At 37.5% G+C, this 23,983-nt stretch overlaps 1 protein-coding gene across 1 annotated transcript; it reads left to right on the forward strand.

Moving 5' to 3' along the window:
- Positions 1-585: 585 nt before the first annotated feature.
- On the forward strand, positions 586-23,521 carry LOC116246275 (MLO-like protein 1). Its single transcript, XM_031618061.2, has 14 exons — positions 586-892; positions 1,107-1,164; positions 1,710-1,933; positions 18,950-19,066; positions 19,266-19,326; positions 19,492-19,586; positions 19,990-20,064; positions 20,171-20,259; positions 20,621-20,670; positions 21,615-21,655; positions 22,351-22,560; positions 22,680-22,747; positions 22,831-22,891; positions 22,985-23,521. The coding sequence occupies exons 1-14, from the start codon at positions 767-769 to the stop codon at positions 23,234-23,236; spliced, it is 1,527 nt and encodes a 508-aa protein (XP_031473921.1). The 5' UTR covers positions 586-766; the 3' UTR covers positions 23,237-23,521.
- The last annotated feature ends 462 nt before the right edge of the window (positions 23,522-23,983 follow it).

The following is a 23,983-nucleotide window of genomic DNA, read 5'->3' on the forward strand; positions in this document are numbered from 1 at the left end:
TTTCAACGTTTTACACATAGAGGATGATGACAAAAGGCATATAATAATGAGTGTTTTACACATGTTGCTCAAGTTTAATATGATATAGAAGATCATAAACACATGACATGTTAGTTGCAACAACCTGTCAACAAAATCTCTCACTTTGCACCCTTCAAATGCCTTCCCTGCAACATATAATAAACGATGTAAGCGTTCTTTATTGCCTAGAATGAATTAATTTCTATCAATATCTTTTATGTACCTTCCATTATTATTTATTAGAAATGTGGTAATCGATCATGAGGTGCTTTAATGAAATGGAAGTTATATTGAATCCCTCTTGACCAAGTGGAGAGACTGAAGTGGTTGATTTTAGAAACAAAAATTTACTAAAATAAAATTGGAGAGCAACAAGCAACCAGGGCACGTTTGGAACCCCTCTTATAAAAAAAAGAAGTGAAATGGCGTTTCTAAAATGATTTTTTTTATTTGCTGTATCATTGCGTCAACTTAAGGGGAGAATGCGTACTCTTTTAAACCATATATCACTTGTCGCCTCATCGATCCTTTTAAAGGACACTTAACTCACGCTACCTTGTCATTCGCTGGCGGGATTCAGTTCAATCCAACGCGGACTTCTGACATGGACTTGAGTCTAAAGAACTCTTGGATGGACGGACCTTCGGCTTGAATCCCTTGCTTGTCCTCCTCTTTTCTCGTTCAGGCGCTGTTCGGCCACCTGACAGAGAGAGAGAGAGAGAGAGAGAGAGAGAGAGAGAGGGGTATGGCATCGACTGGGGCAGATGAAGGATCGTTGGAGTACACTCCCACGTGGATCGTAGCAGTAGTTTGCTCAGTCATCGTTTTCATCTCCCTCACCTTAGAGCGCATTCTCCACTACCTTGGGAAGGTATCTAGGGGTCGTTCTTTTCGATGAACGCTCCTCTTCTCATTTTACTCCACCAATTTCTGCGGTTGGAAAAAATGGAAAAGGTTCTTTAAGCGGCATTAATGCTAGGACAAGATGATGTGATTGCAGGGCATCGCAATATACCAATACAAACTTGTGTCTGGATTGCCTTTCACCTTTTATTCTCTTCGGTCTGATCTTTTCTTTTACGCAGCATTTGAAGAAAACGAATCAGAAGGCTCTCTTTGAAGCACTACTAAAAGTCAAAGAAGGTCCCTCCCTCTCTCCTCTTTTTGGTTATCCTTGTCCAAGTTCTTTTTTTTTTTTTTTTTAATAAACGATTTCACATTTTCTTGTTAGTTCGTTGTATAACTGTGGCATATTTGACGAATCTGATGTGCTCGTAAGCATGCCTTTTCTCACTCGCAGTTACGATCTGTGATTAAGTTGTCTAATAGACGATTTCACGTTTTCTTGTTAGTTCGTTGTATAACTGTGGCATATTTGACGAATCTGATGTGCTCGTAAGCATGTCTCTTCTCACTTGCAGTTACGATCTGTGATTCAGTTGTCTACGAGGAGACAATGCTTTCGTTTCATGACCCAATTTTTCGCTACTATGTTCCAACTAAATGCCTTGTAGCAGTTAACATCTTACTGATTGTTCTCTTTAAAATTTTCTTTGCGTCATTAACATTGTCTCGCATAGTTTGGTACTTTCGTTTGAGTAGCAAGCTACTGCATGTTAGCGGGTTTTACTGATCTTCGTTCAGCTCAAGATTCGATTCTCAGTTCTGTCACAGTGTTTTATTTTCAGAGTTGATGCTTTTGGGGTTCATTTCTCTGTTGCTGACTGTTTTTCAAGGGCCAATCAGTCACATCTGCATCCCGAGAAACATTGTTACTCACATGCTTCCCTGTGAGAAGGAATCTGCCTCTACAGAAACGAGCCACTTTCAAGTTTTCAGTTTCTCTAATTTACTTGGCAGCAAAAGAAGACTTCTTGCAACATCAGGCAGCTCTGAGCATTGCACATTGAAGGTAGGTCATTCTGATGAAGCGTTATTCATTCCATTATAACAAACAATTTTGTTCTCTAATCTGCTGGTGCCATCATGAATCTACTAATTGGTTTGAAGTTTCATGAATGTTTGCTTAGGCGCTAGGCACTTATTCTGCAGATTAGGGCTGCCATTGTACTGCAAGGGTTTGTGTTTGTTTCCACCCTACTATTGTATTGATATGTGGTTTGTTGTTAAGTTGTTTCTTTGCAGAATTTATGCTTTGTAATTATATTTTTGATTGGCAGGTTGAAGTTAGGCAGATTCCCACTAGATAACAAAGTTTGTGGTTTAGATATGGTCAATATAGATAGGTCGGAATTACTCAAGTGGTTGATCCTTTCAAGTTGTTGACCAGTTAGACAGGAGCAGTTTTTGCAAATGGCAAACAGCAAAGTTGCTCGCTTCTCAGCTTGAGGGCATTAAAATTTAAAGAAAGAGAACATGATCCCTTTAAGTTCATTCTCTAAGTCACTTTTGTGTCCATGATCTTCTAGAGTTTAGTAATCATAGCTGCCATGTCTTGCCTGGAAGATTCCATAATAACATGTTGGAGATGTTGGTATCTCCTTCAAGAAGTCTTTTTTGTCCAATCCGTTTTCTACATTCTATCTTTTTTATTGATGAAATCCTTCCGCATCAAAGAATTTTTCACTTGACAATAGTTCCATATCTTTGTATGTAGTGAATGGTGTTAATATATGCTTGGCCCTATTATTTTCTTGTGTCCTGGACCTCCTGGTTTGCAACTGTTTGGTGCTGAATGAAGCAGGCTATTAGACAACATAACATTTTCTAGACCAGGTTTTTTGGACTAATTTGAAAGTGACTCTTTATAAATGGTTTTGCTGTTTTATTCAACCTTTAGAGTCTTAGACCTGGATCCAGCATGTGAGAACACATTTTTTGAAGTGTATAGTCCGCAAGTTAGTCTTAAGATGGAAACCAACTTAATATGATTATATGATAGTTGAAACTAAGAAACAATTGTTTGTTGTTTGATGAGTTGAAAATGAGTAGGAACTAGGAAGCAATATGGATAATTATTTAGGAAGTGCAACGTTGGGCTATGTAAAAAATTTACAAATTGATACCAGTACGTACAACTTGGAGAAATGGAGTAATCAAGACCATGTAATAAATATCCAAAGCCAACAAACTATAAAGTAGAAACACAGATTGAGATTGCCATGATTGTAGGGAATTTGCTTGCGTTTGTGGTTTGGATTGTATTTTTACTGTACTAATGCATAGGAATTGGGGTTCCTACCATCTCTAAGTGATTCTAGTCGTTTATAACATCTGCTATGTAGGAGTGACTTCAGAATAGTTTTATACATATTAGATGTGTAGTGAATACTACCCTATACAGGAATATTCTGATCTAACAGACAGTTGCAGGGTGCATGTGTATATGTATATCATAGCCAAAAATATCGTTCTCAGTTTTTTATTAGCGAGGTTTTTCTCGGGTATTTTTCGGCAAAGTTTTTCTTCTTGGGAAAATCTCAAAAAACTCTCGAAGTTTTTTTTTTAAAAAAAAAAGTCAAAATGTTAGGTAAAAATACAAGAAATGAAAAACTAATAAGAAGACATAAAAAACATTTAATTAAATGATAAGTAATAAGTATTGTATTGCATCTAGGAGACTAGGAGGTCACATTATGTCACACCCCAACTTTTTACTCTTATATATATATATATATATATATATATATATATATATTCTTTAACACTATACATCAAAGTGTAACAACACAACAATCGAAATAAAGCTACATATTTCAAAATCAGAATAGGTAACCAACTCATTTATATAGTAAAGACAGTTCGTACAAAATTCACTTTACATGGTTATTAATGACCCTCATGACAAAAATATTCCCAAAATAAAACATTGATGTCTAAACAAAAAAAAACATCAAAACATGACGCACCAAACGACTATGCATAAAAACTCCATAGTAAGATGTGAGCTGAGCCCTTCTGATCAACCTACTGCCCCAGATTTACCAAAACCTGGAAAAAGGGAGACAACAGAAGACCAAACCTTCACAATATGATGATAAATTAGATACATCCCTAACCCTATATGGTAAGGGCTTAAATATGAAACCGAACATTCAAAGGAAACATGACACTTTCATATAATGAGCTATACATGCATTCTCTTAAACTATCACTTTAGTCCATTTCATACAATATGTAGGAATCTAACCAATCGTCACAAACAATACACTTTGTTAGTCATACTTGATTCATTCACATTCAATTCATTTAATTTATAGCTCTTGTGGGTGTAAAGCTCATGCACATGCACACTCCAAGAGACCTCAACTTGGTGGTGGCTAGAAACACTAGGGATCCATACACGCTACAGTGATAGAGAAATCCGCCAAGGAAGAGTGCATTCCAAGGAGAGTTACTCGACCTTCCTTTGGACACTTAGGTTGGAAAGGCAAGAGATCAACACTTCAAACACAACACGCAACGATATCCTGAAGCTTGCTATATCTGTGCTCTGAGTAGACAAGACTAGTGGTGAGGGTGGGATGTATCCAAACGTAATGTCGTAACCCACTGACTTCAATTCCACTAATTTTCTTAATTATCAATATGAACATATTCACTTTGTGATTGGCTAGAACATAAGGTTGGTTCACTTGTGAGTGTATCCAAACCCCAATCTGCCTTCATGAGAAGGTCAGACATTCAGTCAGTATTCTTGGTTTGCCAAACCACACTCTAAGGGTATCTATACCCGTTTAGTCCATTCAGACACAATATTTTACAATTGCAATGCAAACAAAATCCTGTTACAATCAATCAATACTAAAACATAGCCAAACCCTAGAGAGTAGTCTCGATCTGAGGTTAGTTCATAGTTGTTCTAAGCAAATATCATGCTAGTATGCTTACTAATGCACAATTGGGGTCGAGGAAGTACTCAACTCGATACCCGCTTAAGCTATCCTAAGTAGTTAGAGTTCTAGCATGCATATGCCTTTGCATAATAATTAAAAACAGTCAATAAGTCTCACACATTTTATTTATATGTCAAGAAATACGCCATTTCACACATCTTTAAGGACACCTTTATGGGATTCAATGATCCTAATAGCCCACACTTGGGAATGCAAAAGACAGTCTATATTTGGCACTAGGTAGGGATTTACCTGAAATGTTGTCATTCCTAACATGCTCCTCTTTTAACACCAAAAATCACCTCGAGCACTGGATCATGTCGCTTAGGGTCTGCTTGATGCTCCTGGTCCACTGAAAAAACTCAAAACAATAAGTTTTCCACACATTATGCCCTTAAAACCTATTTAAATAGTAAATAAGGCTCTTGAGTCTAAGGTTATCGATTCTACAAAGTGCCGAAAGGTTGACTTGGCATGTAGGACGTTTCTTCAAAATTTTCCATACTTACGAGGTCTTGACAGACTGATCTAACCCCAAGTCTTCCATTCACCCAACAGTTGTAACTTCTCAACTCACCTACCTAGTCGTGACTAAAATGTAAAATTACGAACATCGTTCCGATTCGTCGATTCAAACCATGTTATCAGCAATTATAAGTTGCCAGGTGAAATATATACACATGTATTCATATATGTTCTTTACTTCATGGGTCCCCTTAGCCTAGCTGACGCATGTTCACGAGAGTCTTCACCCAACTTAAAATCAAACATGATTTACGACAATTTCATCGATCTCAACTGCACCCTCACGTTATAAACCACAGTTTGCACCATTTATTTGCTAGTCCCAAGTGACTACGAAAGTGCTCAATTTGGGTTCACTAGGTGTGAATCTGTCCAATACAATGCTACACACCAAATCAATTAGTTGGACCTCCCATCGAGATGGCTAACCCCTTGTTGAAGCATCACTATTGTCATTATGTTTCTCCATTAATCATCCGATGTCAACACAACCTTAATGCACTAGCAAGAGCATAAAATCAATTAAATCAATAATGAACGAGCATTTCTCTCGCACCCTAGTGCAAGCCTGAACCCTAATAACTTGTATGTTCGTCTCTCAAACCATAAATTTAACATGTAAGTCTACATAAGTTCTTTCTCTCCACAAGCTACACTCTATTCATATACAAGATAACATGCATTAAGTGCCCACTAAACAGTTAACAATCTCAACATGCTCACTAAATGCTTGAAATATAAATCCGTCATGCTAAAAAGATAATTATCAACACTTTTATGACAAACATCTGTAAAAGTTAGGCTCATTTGATTGTGCTCACCCTCTTACAGTGCTCAAGCTGATCTAGTCTTCTGCGGCAGCCCCCCAAGTACTCCTTCTGTCAACAAATGCCAAAAACGGCCTGCTGCCGACGTCCCCAACAAATTGCGTTCCAACACCCAAACCAACAGTCTCGAGAAAAGGAAAAAATCAGTTTCTCCCAACAGGTTTGGCGTCAACCTGAAATGGGGATTGTGAGCGAGAGAAGAAAAGAAAGAAAGAATGCATCTCAAACTATATCAGAAATGAGCGAGGAACGTGAGGGTGAGAGGCCGAGAGAGACCAAGACTGAGACAACGGGAGGAAATGTCAGAGAGTGAGAGACAACAGAGGGGGAAAACAGGAAGGAGCTTGGGAGAAACAAAAGAGAGCGATAGCGAGGGTGAGTGGAGGAATGCTCAGAGAGAGCATGGGAGAGTGTCCGGTTGAGAGGGGGAGAACATGGGAGAGATCTATGTCACATAGGTAGGGGTACGGGTACCGTTTCAGACTATTTTCAAAAAACGTGGGTACGGGGGTACGACTATATATATCTGTGATTCTGTGTGTGTGTGTGTGTATATATATATATATATTTATAAAATAAAAATTCAAAAAGAATAACACATTCATGATTCAAAACTTATATTTTCTAAGGAAGAAGCTATTGAACAAAATATGAAAACGTAGCTCTGTATGTGTTTCCTGAGTGTAAACGGTGTAAAAACAAAACTGAAATCCTAAATTTTGGATAGAAAAAACTCGGTCCTAAATCAGACAGTTACGGTCCTGGGTACATTGACCGTATCTGGTACTGTTTGACCAGTACCCAAGAAGTACCCAGGAAAGTACCTGTATCAGTACCGGTGTCATACCTGACCAGTACCGCCGGTACACTGCCTTTGCAGCAGTAACCATGTGTCAAAGGGAGAGATGGTGAGACAGTCAGGCGTGACGAGAGAGTGACTAGAGAAGGAGAGCGTCGGGCCGGGAAAGAGAGAGTATATGGAAGAGAGGGGAAGATTGAGAATGAGAGGGAGTGCAGGAGCGAGGGAGAAAACCAGACGAGAGAGTGGGAGTTTGGGCGAGAGAGAAAGAGAACATGGGCAAGCAGAAGAGGTTGAGCAGGAGAGAGTGAAAACGAGGGAGAGCTAGAGGGAGAAATAGGAGAGAGCAGGGAGAGACTGTGAGCAATGCTGTAAAAAGCGTGTCGTAAGCCGTATTGGTCTAGCTTTGAGATACACTGTATCATAAAATATTCTAACGTATCATAACCATATCTTTTTTTTAAAAAATTTAATAAGAAATAGAAAAAATTTCAAAAAAATTAGTAAAAATCAAGAATAATATTTTTTTCATAAAAAACATGTTTTATAGAATGATAGACTTATTATTGCTATAAAATTACGATTCATCATTCATAAACATCATAATTCGTAACAATATCATTCTAGAAAGCACAACAAGGAACATAACATAACCTGTGATACACGGGTACGCCTGTGAAGGTGAAGTACCTGCCCGGTACCGGTACGACACTGGTATAGGTACAGGCTTGGGTATGCCTATAGTGCGGCGTTGACCGTATCGGGTACGGTCAATGCACCGGAGGCCGTGTCCGTCCTTTTTTGGACACGGTCAAATTTGACCAAATTCAAAAATGTCCGTTTTTAATTTTAACGAAACCATTTTAACGTTAAAAAAAAAGCAAGTTCGAAACCCTTAAAACTTAAAACGAAAGTTAAGGGTTTCGGTTTCTCTCTTACCTCTCACCGACCGACGTCCGGCAACGAAGGCAGTGGCAGTGAAGGCAGGGGCGGCGAACGCAGGGGCGGAATGGCGACGGCAGCGGCGACCGGCGATGGCAGACGGTAGGAGGCGACTGTCACAGTATTTTTTTCGTTTTTTTCATTTTTCTTTTCATTTTCATCAGCTCCACCCATGCCTTCGCCGCCGGCGACAACCGACGACGATGACGACGGCCTGTTCTATTTGCTAGTGTTGTCGATCGATGGTTCTCTCTGTCCCATTTCTTCTTTTTCCTTTTCTTTGTATTCGTAAAATTGTTGCTTGCTGTACCGATGGTTCTCTTTGCTTTTTTCCATGCCCAAGTAGATGAAGGCAGCCTAGATTTCTTTTAATCATGTTATATTTCAATACTATATGAGAGAATCTGAATATTTAGATTTGACCTCATTTACTGTCCTATAATCCTATTGCTTTCCATGTTATAGCTGATAAGCTCTAATCTGCAGTGGAAGAATGAGATTGTGCTTCAGCTGCTCTGCTTGGTAATACAATAGTCAAGTTGATTATAGTGTCTATACCAGGGGCCGTTTTGTGTTCCAACCTCCAAGACATCTTGCAAGCTAAACATATGGCTTGATAAATGTGTTCGGCAATGAGACATGTTTGAGTCTCCTATTGCAGCGTCTTCCCTAATTATTGCTGTGATATATCATTTCATGAGAGGATTCGTCTATTTGGAATGATCCCTGTTTCTATTGGTTTATGATTTATGGATATGATAATATGTTATTCTGTTTGTAATTTTTGATATATATATGTGCGAATATGTTATTGTGTTTGAAATTTTTTGACATATATGTGTGTACGGCCGTACCCCCGTACCCAAGTTTTTTAAAAATGGTCTGTACCCGTACCCGTACCCGTACCCATGTGACATAGAACATAACATAATTTATATCACAATTTCATAACCATAGATTCATAAGTCATAAGGTCCATAAGTCTATGAGATAACACATCAAAAAACAAGTTTTAAATGTTATGAATTACATCACAAGATGATCATGAAATCGTGAAAATGTTCAATGTCAATACATATAAAATGGAAGCACTCTCGACTCTCATTCATAATCTTCATTATCTTCATTCTCATCTTTATTTCCATCTTCTTCTTCATCTTCATCTTCATGACTTTGATGATCGTCACCAACATATCCAGCAGGCTCTCTTTCATCAGCAATTTCTATTGCTTTAGCTTCAAGGTTGAAGCATTGAAGATCATCATCATCAAATATTGTAGTTGTTTCTTCCTCAAAGTTGGTTCTTCCTCAATCCATGGTTCTAGATCATCAAAGTTTTGTAAGCTGATAGGATCAAACTGAGATGTGTGCTTTCTTGTTGATGTTTTTTATAATTGTCTATGTTAAATAAGAGAAAACTTGTTAATAGATAATTATATATATATATATATATATATATATTATAAAAAATTGTAAATATTTTAAGTTGTATTACCTTTGTTTCAACCTCATATTATATCGAACAAAGACAAGGTTATTCAACCTTTTATATTTGAGCATGTCCTTTTTCTTGCTATGGATATGTTGGAGAACACTCCAATTCCTTTCGCATCCACTAGCACTGCATGTCTAGCTGAGGACTTTAATTACAAAAAGTTTTAGGCTGTCCCAAACCTATTCCACTACAAATCTAAACAAAAATAAAACGAATCTCATGTAAAACAACAAAAAAAATCAAAGGTAACAAATGCAAAGTAAATTAAAAATTTCTATATATTTACCTGGACGCATGGTTGTCCTGGCTCGAATGGCTGTGCTTATTCTCATGTCTCCTATACAATTATCATATAGATCCAACTCATTGTGTAGAACATCTTGCACTAACCATGCATGACTTCTTTGTCCTTTTAAATATAGTAGAAAATCTAATTGCAAGATTTAGATAGTAAGCTGTTGCATGAAGAGGTTGATGAAGCTGTCCAATCCACTTTTATCTATAATCTTCCATATGGGCATATATAACCTTTTCTTCTCTTTCAAGTTGTCTCGAATGACCTCTTTTGCTTTATCTATAGTCTCATATTAGTACCTTATGGAAGACCTATCCTCGTTGTCAGCTAACCTATGGACTTTAACTAATGGAACACAGACTTTCAGTAGCTCCACACATGATTCCCAAAATTTGTTATTAAATATAATATCCACAACTAAAAAAGATATTTTTTTATAAGCATGTGGATATGCAACCTATTGTTCACTAGGGAATATCTGCCTCAACGTTGTTCTTTGTTTCACTATACTCTGCACAGTCAACAGATTTGTGACAAATCTAGTTTGTGCAGGTCGTATTAATTCAACTCCCTTTGTAAATTTTCTTTTCAACCTCAATACATATGTATGTTATAGATAAATTTTGTAATCTCTTGGCATTGATCAATAGCTTGATTTCACATCATACATCTCACTAAGATCTTGAAACATTAGATTAACACAATGAGTGGCACATGCACTCCAATAAAATGTTCTATACTTTTGAAATAACATATCTCCTACAACTCTATAATTTGCTATTATCTATAATAAACTGTATAATGTTTGCAGGTCCAATCTCTTGTACGACATTATCAAAAACATTGAACAAAATATCAGCAGTCTTAGGAACATCAGACAAATTAAGAGATTTCAAGAACATTGTACCTTTAAGGCAATAAACAAGAAAATTCACAAGTGTTCTTGACCGTCTATCAGTCCATCCATTTGACATAATAGAGCAACCTATTTCCTTTCAACTTAATTTTAACTGATCGCAATGTTCCATTACTTCTTTCATTGTGGCTTCAAGAATTTTGCCCGTCAACCGATAATATGATGACATTTTGAATCTGGGGCCTATAGAAGCAATTGCATCTGCCATGGACCAAAACTGAAAGGAATTAGCTGCATTAAAGGAAATACATGCATCATAAAACCATTTCCCTACCATCAGTTGTGCTTGATGTAGCATATCTTTAGATGTCATAGCAGCACGAATATGAGGCTGACCACCTGGGCTAGTATAAAAAAGGAAAAAGTTCCTAATAGAACCACCACTAGACCTACCACTAGGTCTATGACCAGCCTAATATCTGGTGCACCTCTTCCTTTCCTTCTAGATGGGCCAGATCTATCTCCTTCATACATGATTCTTTTCCCTTTACCTCTTGAGCTCTACACATCTGTACTTAGACTGATGTCATATTCATCATCTTCAATGTTTTCATGAGCTTCTTCTTCTTCATCTTCCCAAGGCTCATTATAGCCTTGATCTGCCTCTTCCATTTGTTTTTATGTCTTCTTTTGATATAAAACATTAAGCATATCTAAACATTGCTGATGCACAAATGGTTTTCCAGTGCATGGAGCTACATCAGAATGTGTCCCTGCCAAATGTTGTTTCATTCTAATAATCCCTCCTGAAAATGTGTCTCACAAAAGCTACATTTGATTCTTAACCGGTCATTCTTCTTCACCCTTTCGCACCACTGTCATGTGGGATCACACGATGCCATATCTTCACATGAAAACAAAAACCTACAGTAAACTTAACAAAAATAAGAGAAATCTATGAATCTACGGTAAAAATATATGAATGTATGGTAAAAACAAGAGATTTCAAACCTTATGGAGACAAAATAAAAAAAACCCCTTTCCTCCCAACGGGAATCAGCCACCCACGCACAAATCCATGGTTTTAATTGATGATTTCACGATGAAAATCGATACTTTCCCTCCAAGATGGCACAATCTCTAGGGTTAAAAATGATGAAGGGTGGTTGTTAGCCTCTGCATGGCTAACAGCCTGATCAATGCCGTCCCACAGTTGTAACCTTCACAAGCCACACGAAGCCCAACTTCTCTCACGCCAAATAATTCTTCATTAGGGTTTAATGCCCTTAATCCGAGCTTAAGTACATAGATTGATGGGTTGGGTTAAAACAACTTAACTTGACCCGACCCGTTACAAAAGGAAATACTAATCAAAAGCATGTAGACTGAAATGAATAGCAACAGAAATCAAAAGAAATACTGAAAATGGAAATTGTTGCACGTGGAAGAGAGAGAGAGAGAGAGGGAGAGAGAGAGAGACGTGAAAGAGATATTTCTTATTGTCGTGCCCTAGTCTCTACTTAAAGAGAGGTTAGGGCACGTCTAGAGCTGTTACATAAGGGAGCCTCATAAAGTTGTAAAAAGACAAAACAAGACTCCAACTTTTAAATAATCAGAAAACTACTACACTTAAAATAAACTTTTTGATTCAACAGAAATTAAAGGAAATACTGAAATAACTTGTGCCTAACAGTGGTTTTTTAAAAAATTATTGTGAAAAAGGGGGTTCAGGCCTCCCTTTCTAGAAATCAAACTGTATCATGCGATACAGAGCTTATCGCACCGTCGTGCGATACGGTACCTGTATGTCATACATGCGATACAAGCACGATACACAATCTATTTACGATACAACTGGTGTATAGTATCGCCTTTTGTAAATGTTACGATATGTATCGTACAATACATACAACATTGACTATGAGGGTTCAACTGAGAGAGAGAGAGAGAGAGAGAGAGAGAGAGAGAGAGAGAGAGAGAGAGAGAGAGAACGGAAATGGGAGAGGGAGTGGTTACTTGTACCAGCGCACCGCCTCCTTCTTCACCCTTGGTTCCTCTTCTTCCTTTTCATTTTCGCCTCCTCCATTCTCTATTTCTTCTTCTCCTTCATTATACTGCAAAACACCGAGAGTGAGAGCCCTTGTGGTTGGGCTCTCTCTTCTCAGCTTGCGTGACTGAGTTGGGTTTGATTTGGACCCTATCCCAGATCCGCCGACTATAATACACCCAAAACATCGGGCGCTACATCCTATCTTAAATAAAATTTCTTCCCTGAAATTTAGAATTTCAATGTGAGAACAAGTACGGGTACTTCTCTCGTGTGTCAGTCTCGAGCTCCCATGTGTAGCAAGTGGATCCTTGATTTAGGTGCATCTAGACATTTCTGTGAAGAGTCTCATAGATTACGAACCTCAAAGTTACATTTAAGCCTCACATTGCCTTTCTGGCCGATGGTAGTCATTCACCAGTTATGTAGTGGTGATGTTACTGTGTCATCTACATTACAACTTGCAGAGGTATTGCATGCTCCATCATTTCCTCTCAATTTATTGTTTGTGAGTCATATTTCTAAAAACTTGAATTGCAGAGTGATACTTGAGCCTACACATTGCATTTTTTAGGATCTATTGACTGGAAAAAAAGACTGGTGGAGGTCGTGAAGAAGGTGGGGTGTACTACTTTGAGCAATCTATAGGGACCACAAGATCTATCCTACAGTCATCCTTTACTCTCTTGCAGTGGAATCTTCGTTTGGTCATCTCTCCTCATCAAAACTTCGTAAAGTCGTTCTGCAAATTCCTTCTTCTATATCCATCCAGTGTGAAGCATGTCACTTGAAAACATCATTGTAGCTCATTTCCTTCTAGTCAAGACCGTTCTAGCAGTCAAGTGTTTGATCTTTTACATGTCGATATGAGGGCTAAGTCATATTCCTAGTCAGTTAGGAAGTCAAGTCTTTGATCTTTTACATGTCGACATGAGGGCTAAGTCATATTCCTAGTCAGTCAGGAAGTCATTATTTGGTGTTGCTGATGATTTGTCTAGGTGTCATGGTTATGCCTCTTAAAAGAAAGATCAGAGGCTTCTCGTATTCTTGAGTCGTTTATTATCAAATTCAAAATACAAAATCATTTGGGATATTCTGTGAAAGTTATTCACACTGACAATGCTCTTGAATTTAAAACCCATAGACTGCACCAATTTTATCGAGACTTTGGAATTCAGGCTCAAGCCACTTGTGTCCACACATCTCGACAAAATGTAGTTGCTGAAAGAAGAAACTGACACCTACTTAAGTTGCTCAAACCTGAATGATACAGCCTAGTACTCTACCTTCATATTGGGGCGATGCCATACTCATAGCTTGCTATCCTATCAACTGTATGTCTCTTCTTTTGTGGGAGATCAAATTCCCATCCAAATACTATTTTCCAGATCTCCCAAAAGACTTTGGATGTGTGTTTTGTTCATAAATTGGGACCTAACTGTGACAAACTTTCCTCTCAAGCCGCAAAGTGCATTTTTTTGGGATACCCAAGAATCAAAAGGGGTATAGATGCTATAATCTCATTACTAAAAAAGAGCATGTCAGTGCAGGTGTGACCTTTGAGTTTGCTCTTTACTACTCTACTTAAGCATCAATGCTTTCAACAGATCAAATAGATACGATGCCTTTTCCTATACCTTCATTCCCTTTGGAGTCCTTTCCCTCAACGTGGTATAATGAATCTAATGAGTCTAATTCAAGTCTGTCCACAAATTCTAAAAAATTTCCTCTCCGTCGATTTTGTGATCCTCCTCTTGTTGCTCTTAAGACCATTGACTAAACAGGTCTCTACTACTACTACTACTTTGGAGGTAAGCAATTCTAATAGTACAATTGTTGATGATATGTCTCCAGCTATGTCACATGGGTACGAGTATGGGTGCGGGTACGGGTACTGGTGTGGATACGGATACAAACCATTTTTAAAAAACTTGGGTGTAGGGGTATGGCCGTACATACACACCCACACAAATATATATATATATATATATATATATCAAAAAACTACAAACAGAATAACATATTCACACATATATATATCAAAAAATTACAAAACAGAATAACATGTTTGTGCTAATGTTTTGGTAGCTCCAATCGCTATGTTTATTTTTCTGTTCTTTGAAGCATCTTCACATTCTTCAATAGCATAAAGAGGAACAGATAGTTCACTTGACTTGGCTGAAGTTTTTTTTGTCTCAGCTGCATCTTGTTCTTTTTTCAATACCTTCATCGATTCTTTGCTAATTTTTTCGCATGGTCTATTTCCATGGCTTTTGATATGCAATAAATGTGCCTTGTAACATGTATAAGAGCCAGTAAAATGACTATGACCGAAATTTCAAGAAAAATTATATTCCCACCGCCACCACCAGCTTTTCCTAGTTTTTTCACAAAGCGCCAAAGAGGTTGAGATGGATTTTCCATTTCTACTGCAGCAGCGGTATTAACACTACTACTGCTGCTTGCCATATTTCCACTTCCACCTGAGGCATCGTTTCTTTTTCTTTATTATCCATTACAACTTATATCTGAAAAGCAAAAAAGTGAAAAACTATAACTAATCAAATGATCTACCAGAAAACTGAGAAAACAATGCAAGCACACATGGAAGAAAAACACAAAAAATAGATGATATACCAAACAGATGGAAAATGGAAATCGTGTTATTGGAAGAAAGTTTTAAGGAGGAAGGGGAAAACCAGAACTCCAAGAAATTTAGTTGCAAAGATCTGCAATATACAAAAGAACACAAAAGCAACGATTTCAAACATGATCCTGTTCTCACGGGACAAAATTGCAGCACACAACTGTCTATTAGACCGAAGACGCACAGCAGGTTCTATCTACAACTATCAAGAAGTGCCACTGTGGCCAATAATTCCATGTCAAGCATTACGAGAAAAGAGGAAACACAAATGAAACCAGGCAAAGAAGGAACAAAACCAGGAAATGCAAGAAAAGGGAAAGGATTGACATTAAAAACTGAATAAAAAACAGAAAAGCGCATTTAGCCAAGTTCAGGAACTAAGAAATCAACTGAAATGCTAAATCTCGTCTGTTAAAACCCCTAAAACCCTACAAAGAACCCAACAGAAAGTGAAGGTAAGAAAACACATCAATCTCCTTAATAATAAAGCTGACGAAGGAAGATTCAGGTTTGCCGCCATACCTTTGAGAAGGGCTGACGAAGAAGCGGGAGGAGGGATATTTTCAAGACACAGGCATTGACCATTAGCTGGTCAAGGATGATTACAAAGGTACAAAACATAAAACGAAAGAACAAAAAATGAAGAAAGGAGCTCGATCTTCACAAAACAAACAAGATTTTCAACATATGAAACCAAAAGACCAAAAGCTGCTTCGGAAAACCCTAAAAACCTTTATCTTTGCCGTTCGCAGTTCGCCTCTCGCCGTTCGCTGCCCGCCACTCGCTGTTCATTGGAGTGGAGAATCGCCTCTCATCGTTGGTCTCGGTGAAGATGAGGTGAAGAAGAACCGTCAAGGCTTAATGGTTACGATATTTTTAACGTGAAAAATGTAAACGGCGTTAAATTGTAAATCACGTTAAAAATCTAAAAAGGTCGAAATTGGACTCCACCAACTTTGATAGAGTCCGAAAAAGGTCGGTTTCAATCTCGGGTATGTTGACAGTACCCAGTACGGTCTTCAGCGTACTCCGGCCGCACTCGTACCCGTACCGGTATCGTACCCATACGGTGCGGGTACTGCTCCGAAAGAGTAGTACCTGTGTTACATAGGTCTCCAGCAATGCATGGCCTGGTGGACATACTTGAGGTAGATGATGATTGATCCATTGCATTGAGGAAAGGAAGAAGACTGTGTACCTTACGTCTCATCTCAAATGTTGTGAATCTGCTAGACTTGGGAACCATATGAAACAATTTATATTTGCTTTGTCAGCTAGTTCTGTTCCTTTAAATCAACAACAAACACTTTTAGTTTAAGAACCTCGGTGGAGAAAATCTATGCAAGCGGAGATGGTTTCTTTGCATGAATGTGGGACTTGGGAGTTGGCCACACCTACTTCAGATGCAGATATTGTTGGTCCAAGTGGGTCTTTGCTATCTAATATAACTCAGATAGCTCCATAGAGTGGTATAAAGCAAGGTAGTAGCAAAAGGTTATATGCAGATGTTTGGAGTAGATTTCTTTGAGACTTTTTCTTCTGTTGCCAGGCTTGTTACTATCAGGTTGGTTATTTTAGTTGCAGTACATTATGGATGGACATTATGTCAGCTGGATGTAAAGAATGCAATTTTATACTAAGACTACATATATGCAACAACCACCAAGAATGCAATTATAACACGATATGCAAGTTGACAAGGCATTATATGGTCGGAGAGTCCACGTGCATGGTTTCAGAAGATGGTAGCGGTTATGTCTTCTTTTAGCTTCTATAGATCAACATCAAATTATTCATTACTAATTAAGAAGACAGGAATTGGAGTTGTGGTCATGGTAGTATATGTAGATGATATTATATTGACAAGAAATGGCATACTAGATATGTCTGAGACAAATGCAGATCTTCATAAGCACTTTGTTACAAAAAACCTTGCACCACTTAGATACTTTTTAGGCATCGAGGTTGCCAAGAGTAAAGAGGAATCATATCTCAACATGAGTAGGTGTTGGACTTGTTCAAAGAGACATGGATGCTGGGTGCCAAATCTGCATATATTCCTATGGATCCCAAGAAACATTTGTATCATGGGCAACGTGAGCCAATTGATAGTAATAGTTACTGATTTCTTGTTGGTAAGCTTCTTATGTTACAATCACTAGACCAGATATAGTTTGGGCAGTGAGTAAAGTTACTCAATTTATGAACAAGCCTACTAAGGTACAATGGGGTGGAGTCATGATGATTCTCAGTTACTTAAAATCTTCCTCTAGCAAAGGATACTTGATGTGGTACGAAACTCAGATACAGATTATACAGGGTCTATTGAAGATAGAAACTCTACAACAGGATTTTGTGTTTTTATAGTGGGGAACAAAGTTACATGGTGAAGGAAGAAGCAAAATGTCTTGACATGGTCTAGTGCAGAATTTGAATATAAAGCAGTGGTTCAAACTGCAGTTGAGATGATGGATATTAAATCTATGTTAGCTGATCTATAGGTCAAAGACTCTATTCCAATGGAGATAAAGCGTGACAATAAGGCTGCCACATATATTGCAAATAATCCAGTGTTCTACGGAGAACAGAACACATAGAAGTTGATTGTTGTTATGTTCGTGATTTGGTTCAATTTGGTTATATATCTACTGTGCATGTCGCTTTAGAAGATCAAATAGCTGACATGTTTGCCAAACCTGTCTGTAGTTCCATTCTTTGGAGGCGTTGTGACAGGCTGATCATGATAGATAGCTATCCTCTAACTTGAGGGGGAGTGTGAAAGAAATATGTTAGAAGGTTGGGTTGTTATTTGAAAATTTTAATTTCAGTCCTCTTTTATTATTTCCATTAGATATGTTGGAATCATTTGTAATTCTTGACTATTCTCTATTTAAGAGAGATTAGGGTTAGTGGAAAGAACCTTGTTTTTGGCAGTTTTCTTTTCATCATATTCAACAGACATAAAGGAGAGAGTTTCTTCTATATGAATGTATCCACTCTAACTACATATTTGAGCCATGGATGTGTTTGAAAAATTAACCACTTAGATGTGATCTCTAGGCATTAAGTTAAAAATTTGTTTTGATGTATAGATATCATTTCACATGGCAAAATAGTCTAGAGTCTAGACAAGTTGATTTTAACTTTTAGTCCAGCCCTTTCGGTTTTCACTCCTTGGGTCTTAAGGCAAATGAATGAGGATACAGTTTTGCGAATGGCAACAAAAGGACTTGTTAATCCAAAGATAATTCCTTGAGTGCTATAAACCTCATGATCTGTAACAGTCTTCAGCATGCTGACATAGATATAATATACTATCATGCTTTCATAATAGCATTTTACAACATAACCTTAGGCTAAAATTTAATGTTGTCTCGTAGTTCTCCAAATGTAGCATTATGGAAACCATGTATATGTGAGTATTATTTGCTTCCTGTTCTCACATTTAGGCACATTATTTCATTGTTGTACTGTTCCTTATTTAATTTTCTTGGCACGCACGTCCCTTTTGATCCTAGTATTCTTTTTCTCACTTATAGGCTGCTCTTTGTGGCTATGCTCTGTATGCTTGATATCTTCTATTCCTTGTCTACATTTCTTTAATTTTGAGCAACATCTGTCGACTGGATTTTCATTCAGGGAAAGGTCCAACTGCTATCTTTGGAAGCAATACATCAATTGCATATCTTTATTTTTGTGCTGGCCATTGTTCACGTTATTTTCAGTGTCCTCACCATGCTGTTGGGAGGTGCTAAGGTAATCTCAAGCTGGTATTTGCTTTTAGTAATTTTTTTTAAGCTCATGTACTCGATGATTGACCATCTCATGAACAAAAAGTAGTTTGCTGTTTATACTGCTGCATTGAGTGAATATTTTGGAAGTAGATGGTTACACTTATGTAAAAGTGGAGTTAGCATGATAAGTTTGTTTGCTTTTTATAAACTTTGGTATTTAGATACGTCAATGGAAGCATTGGGAAGACTCAATTGCAAATGATAAGTACAACATGGAAGAGGGTGTGTACCAGCATCATCATAGTACTGTTGCTTCCTGAAGTAAAGGTTTCTTTGCTTCCATAGTTTGGCAAGGAATGTATCCATACTCAAATTTCATATATATTGTTTTAGTAGCTCAGCTTTCCATTCTTCGGACAATGTTTTCATTTGAGGCACTCTATGCAGTTTTAGGGAAAAAGGTAACCCATGTTCAACAACATTCTTTCATCAGGGAACATTCTCTTGGCTTCGCAAGAAATTCATCCATTCTACGTTGGTTGGTGAGTTATTTTGTTTTGTTCCCTTTCTGCTTACATTCTGACATGCATCCACATGCCCATTATTTTTGGGGCAATTACAATGAATTAGAAGCCAGGCTAATGTCTTTATGAAAAAGTTGCAAATAGTTTCCTTTTAATCTGACCACTTCTTCAGTTACAGTTGGATACCATTTATTGCTGGTTAGGTTCAATGATAATTTTGTTTAGTGGTAAAAAAATTATGAGGACATTCAGAAGTTGGTACTGGAGAAGATGAATTTAAAATTTATCATTTATAATTCTCTTTGTTTGTTCCTCTCTGTCTGTTTAGCTTCCTGCATGTTGTGGTTTGTTTATATTTTTTCTGTTTTCTGAGGAACAGAGGTAACATTGATCTGATGGCAATATTTGGTGTTTATTTCAGTTTTCTTTTTTTAAACAATTCTACGCATCTGTGACTAAATCAGATTACATCACCTTACGTCTTGGTTTCATTATGGTAAGGCACAAGAATCAAAGGGTTTCTTTTTTTTTTTTTTTTGAGTTCTTTGTAGATGGCGAAGTTTGATGTTATGTGATTATTCACCTCTGTGTTCTCTTATTAGACCCACTGCAAAGGGAATCCAAAATTTAACTTTTACAAGTACATGATGCGGGCTCTTGAAGCTGATTTTAAGAAAGTTGTTGGTATAAGGTAATCTTGCAGATGTCTCATAACTCGTTGTTTAACTAGAAATACTTGGTACAACTCTCGTACACATAAGCACACAGACCCACACACATGTAGCAAACACATTAAAATACTTGAACATGAGTAGATGTACAGGTATAGATATATATGCTACTGGATATGGGAACTCATGAGGTCTGTGACAAGCATCTGACCACTTGTCATGACAAAAATATCTTTATGAAATCAAACTGCTAGCCATCACCTAAAAAGTTACTTTTGATGTGGTAATCTGTGAACCGTTCAATCATAGTTCTTGTACTACTGTGGCCATATATATATATGTATATATTATATGTACTGATTAAGTTTTCTTATTTTACAGCTGGTATCTCTGGGTTTTTGTTATGATCTTCCTGTTGCTTAATGTTGGTGGTAAGCACATTAACCTATCTATTGAACAATAACTCCACACACAACTCTACTATTTTTATATTTCTTAACTACATGTAGTCAGTTCAAATTTTGTTGCTTCTTTCGAGTTTTCCATAAGTCAAAGTAAGGCACACACTTCTCTCATATATTATTGCTTACATTAGCTCATCTAGGAAACATGTGTCACGGGCAATCTATTTATGAACTCATCGCAAAGAATAGTCTGTAACTTTTTTGCTAATGCTGACCATGTGTCATCAAAGATCTCGATGACTAATTTCTTTGATGGAAGAGTGAAAAACATTGGACAGTGTTGTGTATTTTACCATAGTAGTGGGGATTCTAACCAGACTTTGTGATTGTATATGACATCGTTCCCAACTGCATGCTGGTTTTTGTTCACCTGTTATCAGAACTAGTTTACATGCCAATGTTATGTGTAGCAACTATCGTTCTCATGAAGGGTTTCGTGGACCTTAACTTTTTTAATTTTATTTTTTGTCAAGGAAATCATAGATTCAAAATCCTAAAAAACATGAGCTTATGAGGTTTTCTTGAGTAATTTTCCAATGCAAATATTTACAAACACCTAGGATATTTTTTTGAAGATCTAAAAGAGACAAAGAAGACGGAAAATATAATGCTTAAGTGTCATCAAAAAGTACTTATCAAAAAAGAGGAAAATCTCGTGATGCTATTTTGAAAATATAATGGCATTTTACAAACAAAATGTTTTCTTATATTTGGCCTTAACAGTATGATATTTTCAAAATATAACTGACATTTGTGACTGTGGTTGAATATTGACCATGGAGACTTCATGACTGCAAAGAATGTTGTATTGATTAAATAGCATGAACGTGACATTGTTCACTTAAGACTATCCATTTTTCAGTTGTTCTTTATAAGGTGTTTAAGTGCTCACTCCTTGTTCCCTTTTGCAGGATGGCACACATACTTCTGGATTGCATTTATTCCACTAATTGTAAGCATGGAAATTATTGAACTTTTCTAGCCATTGGGAAAAGTTGCTGACCATGAGCCTTTTATATGCTTCGCATGAGCATGCAACCTTCACCTACCACTGACATTAATAATTGAAGTTTAGGCATGTGCTTATTAGTGAAACTCATTAATCTTGTATAACTAGTTGCTTCTTAATTTTTCCATTTGATTGACCAATTAGGATAGTTTGAAACTTTGAATGGTGGGTTGCTTCAATACCCTAGCTTCACTCAAAGTGATTATTGTTTTCCAGTCAAGCTGCGAAAACTGCTCCTTTGGCTATGTACAATTCTGTTTCCCAATTTACTAGCAAGAATTTCCATAAAGCCGCATCGGGGTTGTCTTGGTTGCTAAGTAACTGCAAGAAATTTCGAGGAAGTGGAATCATGGCCTATTAGATTGAATTTAAGCTCTGATCTTCCTTGATTGGGAGTGGGAAGTACCTTGGGTTCAAGGGAAAATGCTGTAGCATTGTAATCTGGAGGAAGCATAAGTTAGATAAGATGTGATCAAATGTTAATAAGGTCCAAAGCATGCTGAGAATAAGTTTAGGTCGTTCAATGCAACTTTGGTTTCAAGTAGGCATTTAAATCATAGGTGACGTTATACATGTTCTAAGTACGACTTGTTCAAATTTTTTAGTATATGAATCAATTTCAATTTTATCTTTTCCAGCTTCTTCTTGCTGTTGGTGCGAAACTGGAACATGTCATTACTAAATTGGCACATGATGTTGCTGATAAACACACTGCCATAGAAGGAGATTTGGTGGTTCAGCCCTCGGACAATTACTTTTGGTTTCGTAGCCCTCGTCTTGTCCTCTACTTGATCCACTTCATCCTCTTTCAGAATGCCTTTGAGATCGCTTTTTTTTTCTGGATTCTGGTAACTTGCAAGCGGTGGACCTTTCTTTCTAAAAACTATATGAACCAGTAGAACTACATGCATTATTTTCTGGTGGATAATGCTTTTAACCAGGCTCCTTTGCACTTGTATGACTGCAGACAACATACGGCTTTGACTCCTGCATAATGGGACAAATTGGTTTCATTATTCCAAGGCTTATAATTGGGTCTCTCTCTCTCTCTCTCTCTCTCTCTCTCTCTCTCTCCCCCTCTCTCTCTCTGACCCAAACTTTTACCTAACGAGGTGCAGGGTCATTATTCAAGGCCTTTGCAGCTACAGCACTCTGCCACTTTATGCAATTGTCACACAGGTGGTCTTTGAGTTCTCTTTTTTGTTGTAATTTTCTTGAAAGGACACGCCATTTAAATGCTGAAATATTTTTCTTGATTTTCAACACATTTAGATGGGGAGTTCATTCAAGAAGGCAATATTTGATGAGCATGTGCATGAGAGCCTACTTGGTTGGGCTCAAAAGGTGAAGAAAAGAAAAGGATTTAAACCAACCAAAGAAGGTGGAGATGCTTCAAGCCATACAAACAGGGCAAGTGGATCCTCGGACGGTATTGAGATGCAAAAAGTAGTAACAGAATCCTTGCTAGAAGCTGGTAATGCTAATATCACCAAAGCTTTATCTCCTGCACCAAGGGCGTCATGAAGTTACACATCTGCAAGCTTTCAAGCATCAGGGTACACATTAGGTAGCCTGGCATATTTAGTCATGCTGTAGCTCCTGTGTGGTTATTTCTGCAAGTGAAGCCAGACATCCATGAAAGGTTTTCCCTTAATGTTGAGTCAGTAAAGAATGTAAGTTTATACTTGGTGTGGATTGTTGTAAAAAGCAACTGTTGCTTTGTCCCCTAACTGCAGGCACTATTGTACCAAAAACTAGGTATCTTGTGTATTTCTAAATATAATTGAGAAAACACCGGTTGATTTCTTAGTTCTTCCTTTCGAGAAATGCAGTACTATATTGCAATGTCTGGGTCTATTCAGCAGTATGTGTGTGAACTTGGTGTTCATGGTCCAGTCAAAGTGGAAATTTCACGGTTATTCACAGGTTCTTTAACCAGACTTTGCATCAGTAACTTGTTAGACAAAATCATTCCGCATAAAATTGTGGGTCAAAAGACTTGGTAATCAAAGATAATCAACCTTTATAAATGTTTTGCGGCTATCATTTCAACTGCGTAATATGATATTTCTGAGATTTGGGTGCAACATGTGGGCATGCTTAAGGAAAAAAAAAGCACTGGTAGAAAGAAGATAGGCGAACGACTGTTTTTAGAGTTGGTTCATGTAAATGTAAAGCAGCTACCAACAATGAGCTCCAATACTTTGAATAAACAGCCAGCATGATAGGCCAAAAGTTCAGTATCAGCAAAGGTTCGAAGGAACATATTTC

The sequence above is a fragment of the Nymphaea colorata genome, chromosome 1, assembly GCF_008831285.2.
Source record: "Nymphaea colorata isolate Beijing-Zhang1983 chromosome 1, ASM883128v2, whole genome shotgun sequence".
In the NCBI taxonomy this organism is placed as follows: Eukaryota; Viridiplantae; Streptophyta; class Magnoliopsida; order Nymphaeales; family Nymphaeaceae; genus Nymphaea; species Nymphaea colorata.

Bases quoted from the DNA above. Each gene is read 5' to 3' on its own strand.
- LOC116246275 (XM_031618061.2), top strand. From the start codon at position 767: ATGGCATCGACTGGGGCAGATGAAGGATCGTTGGAGTACACTCCCACG. The intron at 1,165-1,709 runs GTCCCTCCCTCT...TTTTATTTTCAG, and splicing joins ACTACTAAAAGTCAAAGAAG to AGTTGATGCTTTTGGGGTTC. The intron at 22,892-22,984 runs GTGGTCTTTGAG...CAACACATTTAG, and splicing joins TTTATGCAATTGTCACACAG to ATGGGGAGTTCATTCAAGAA.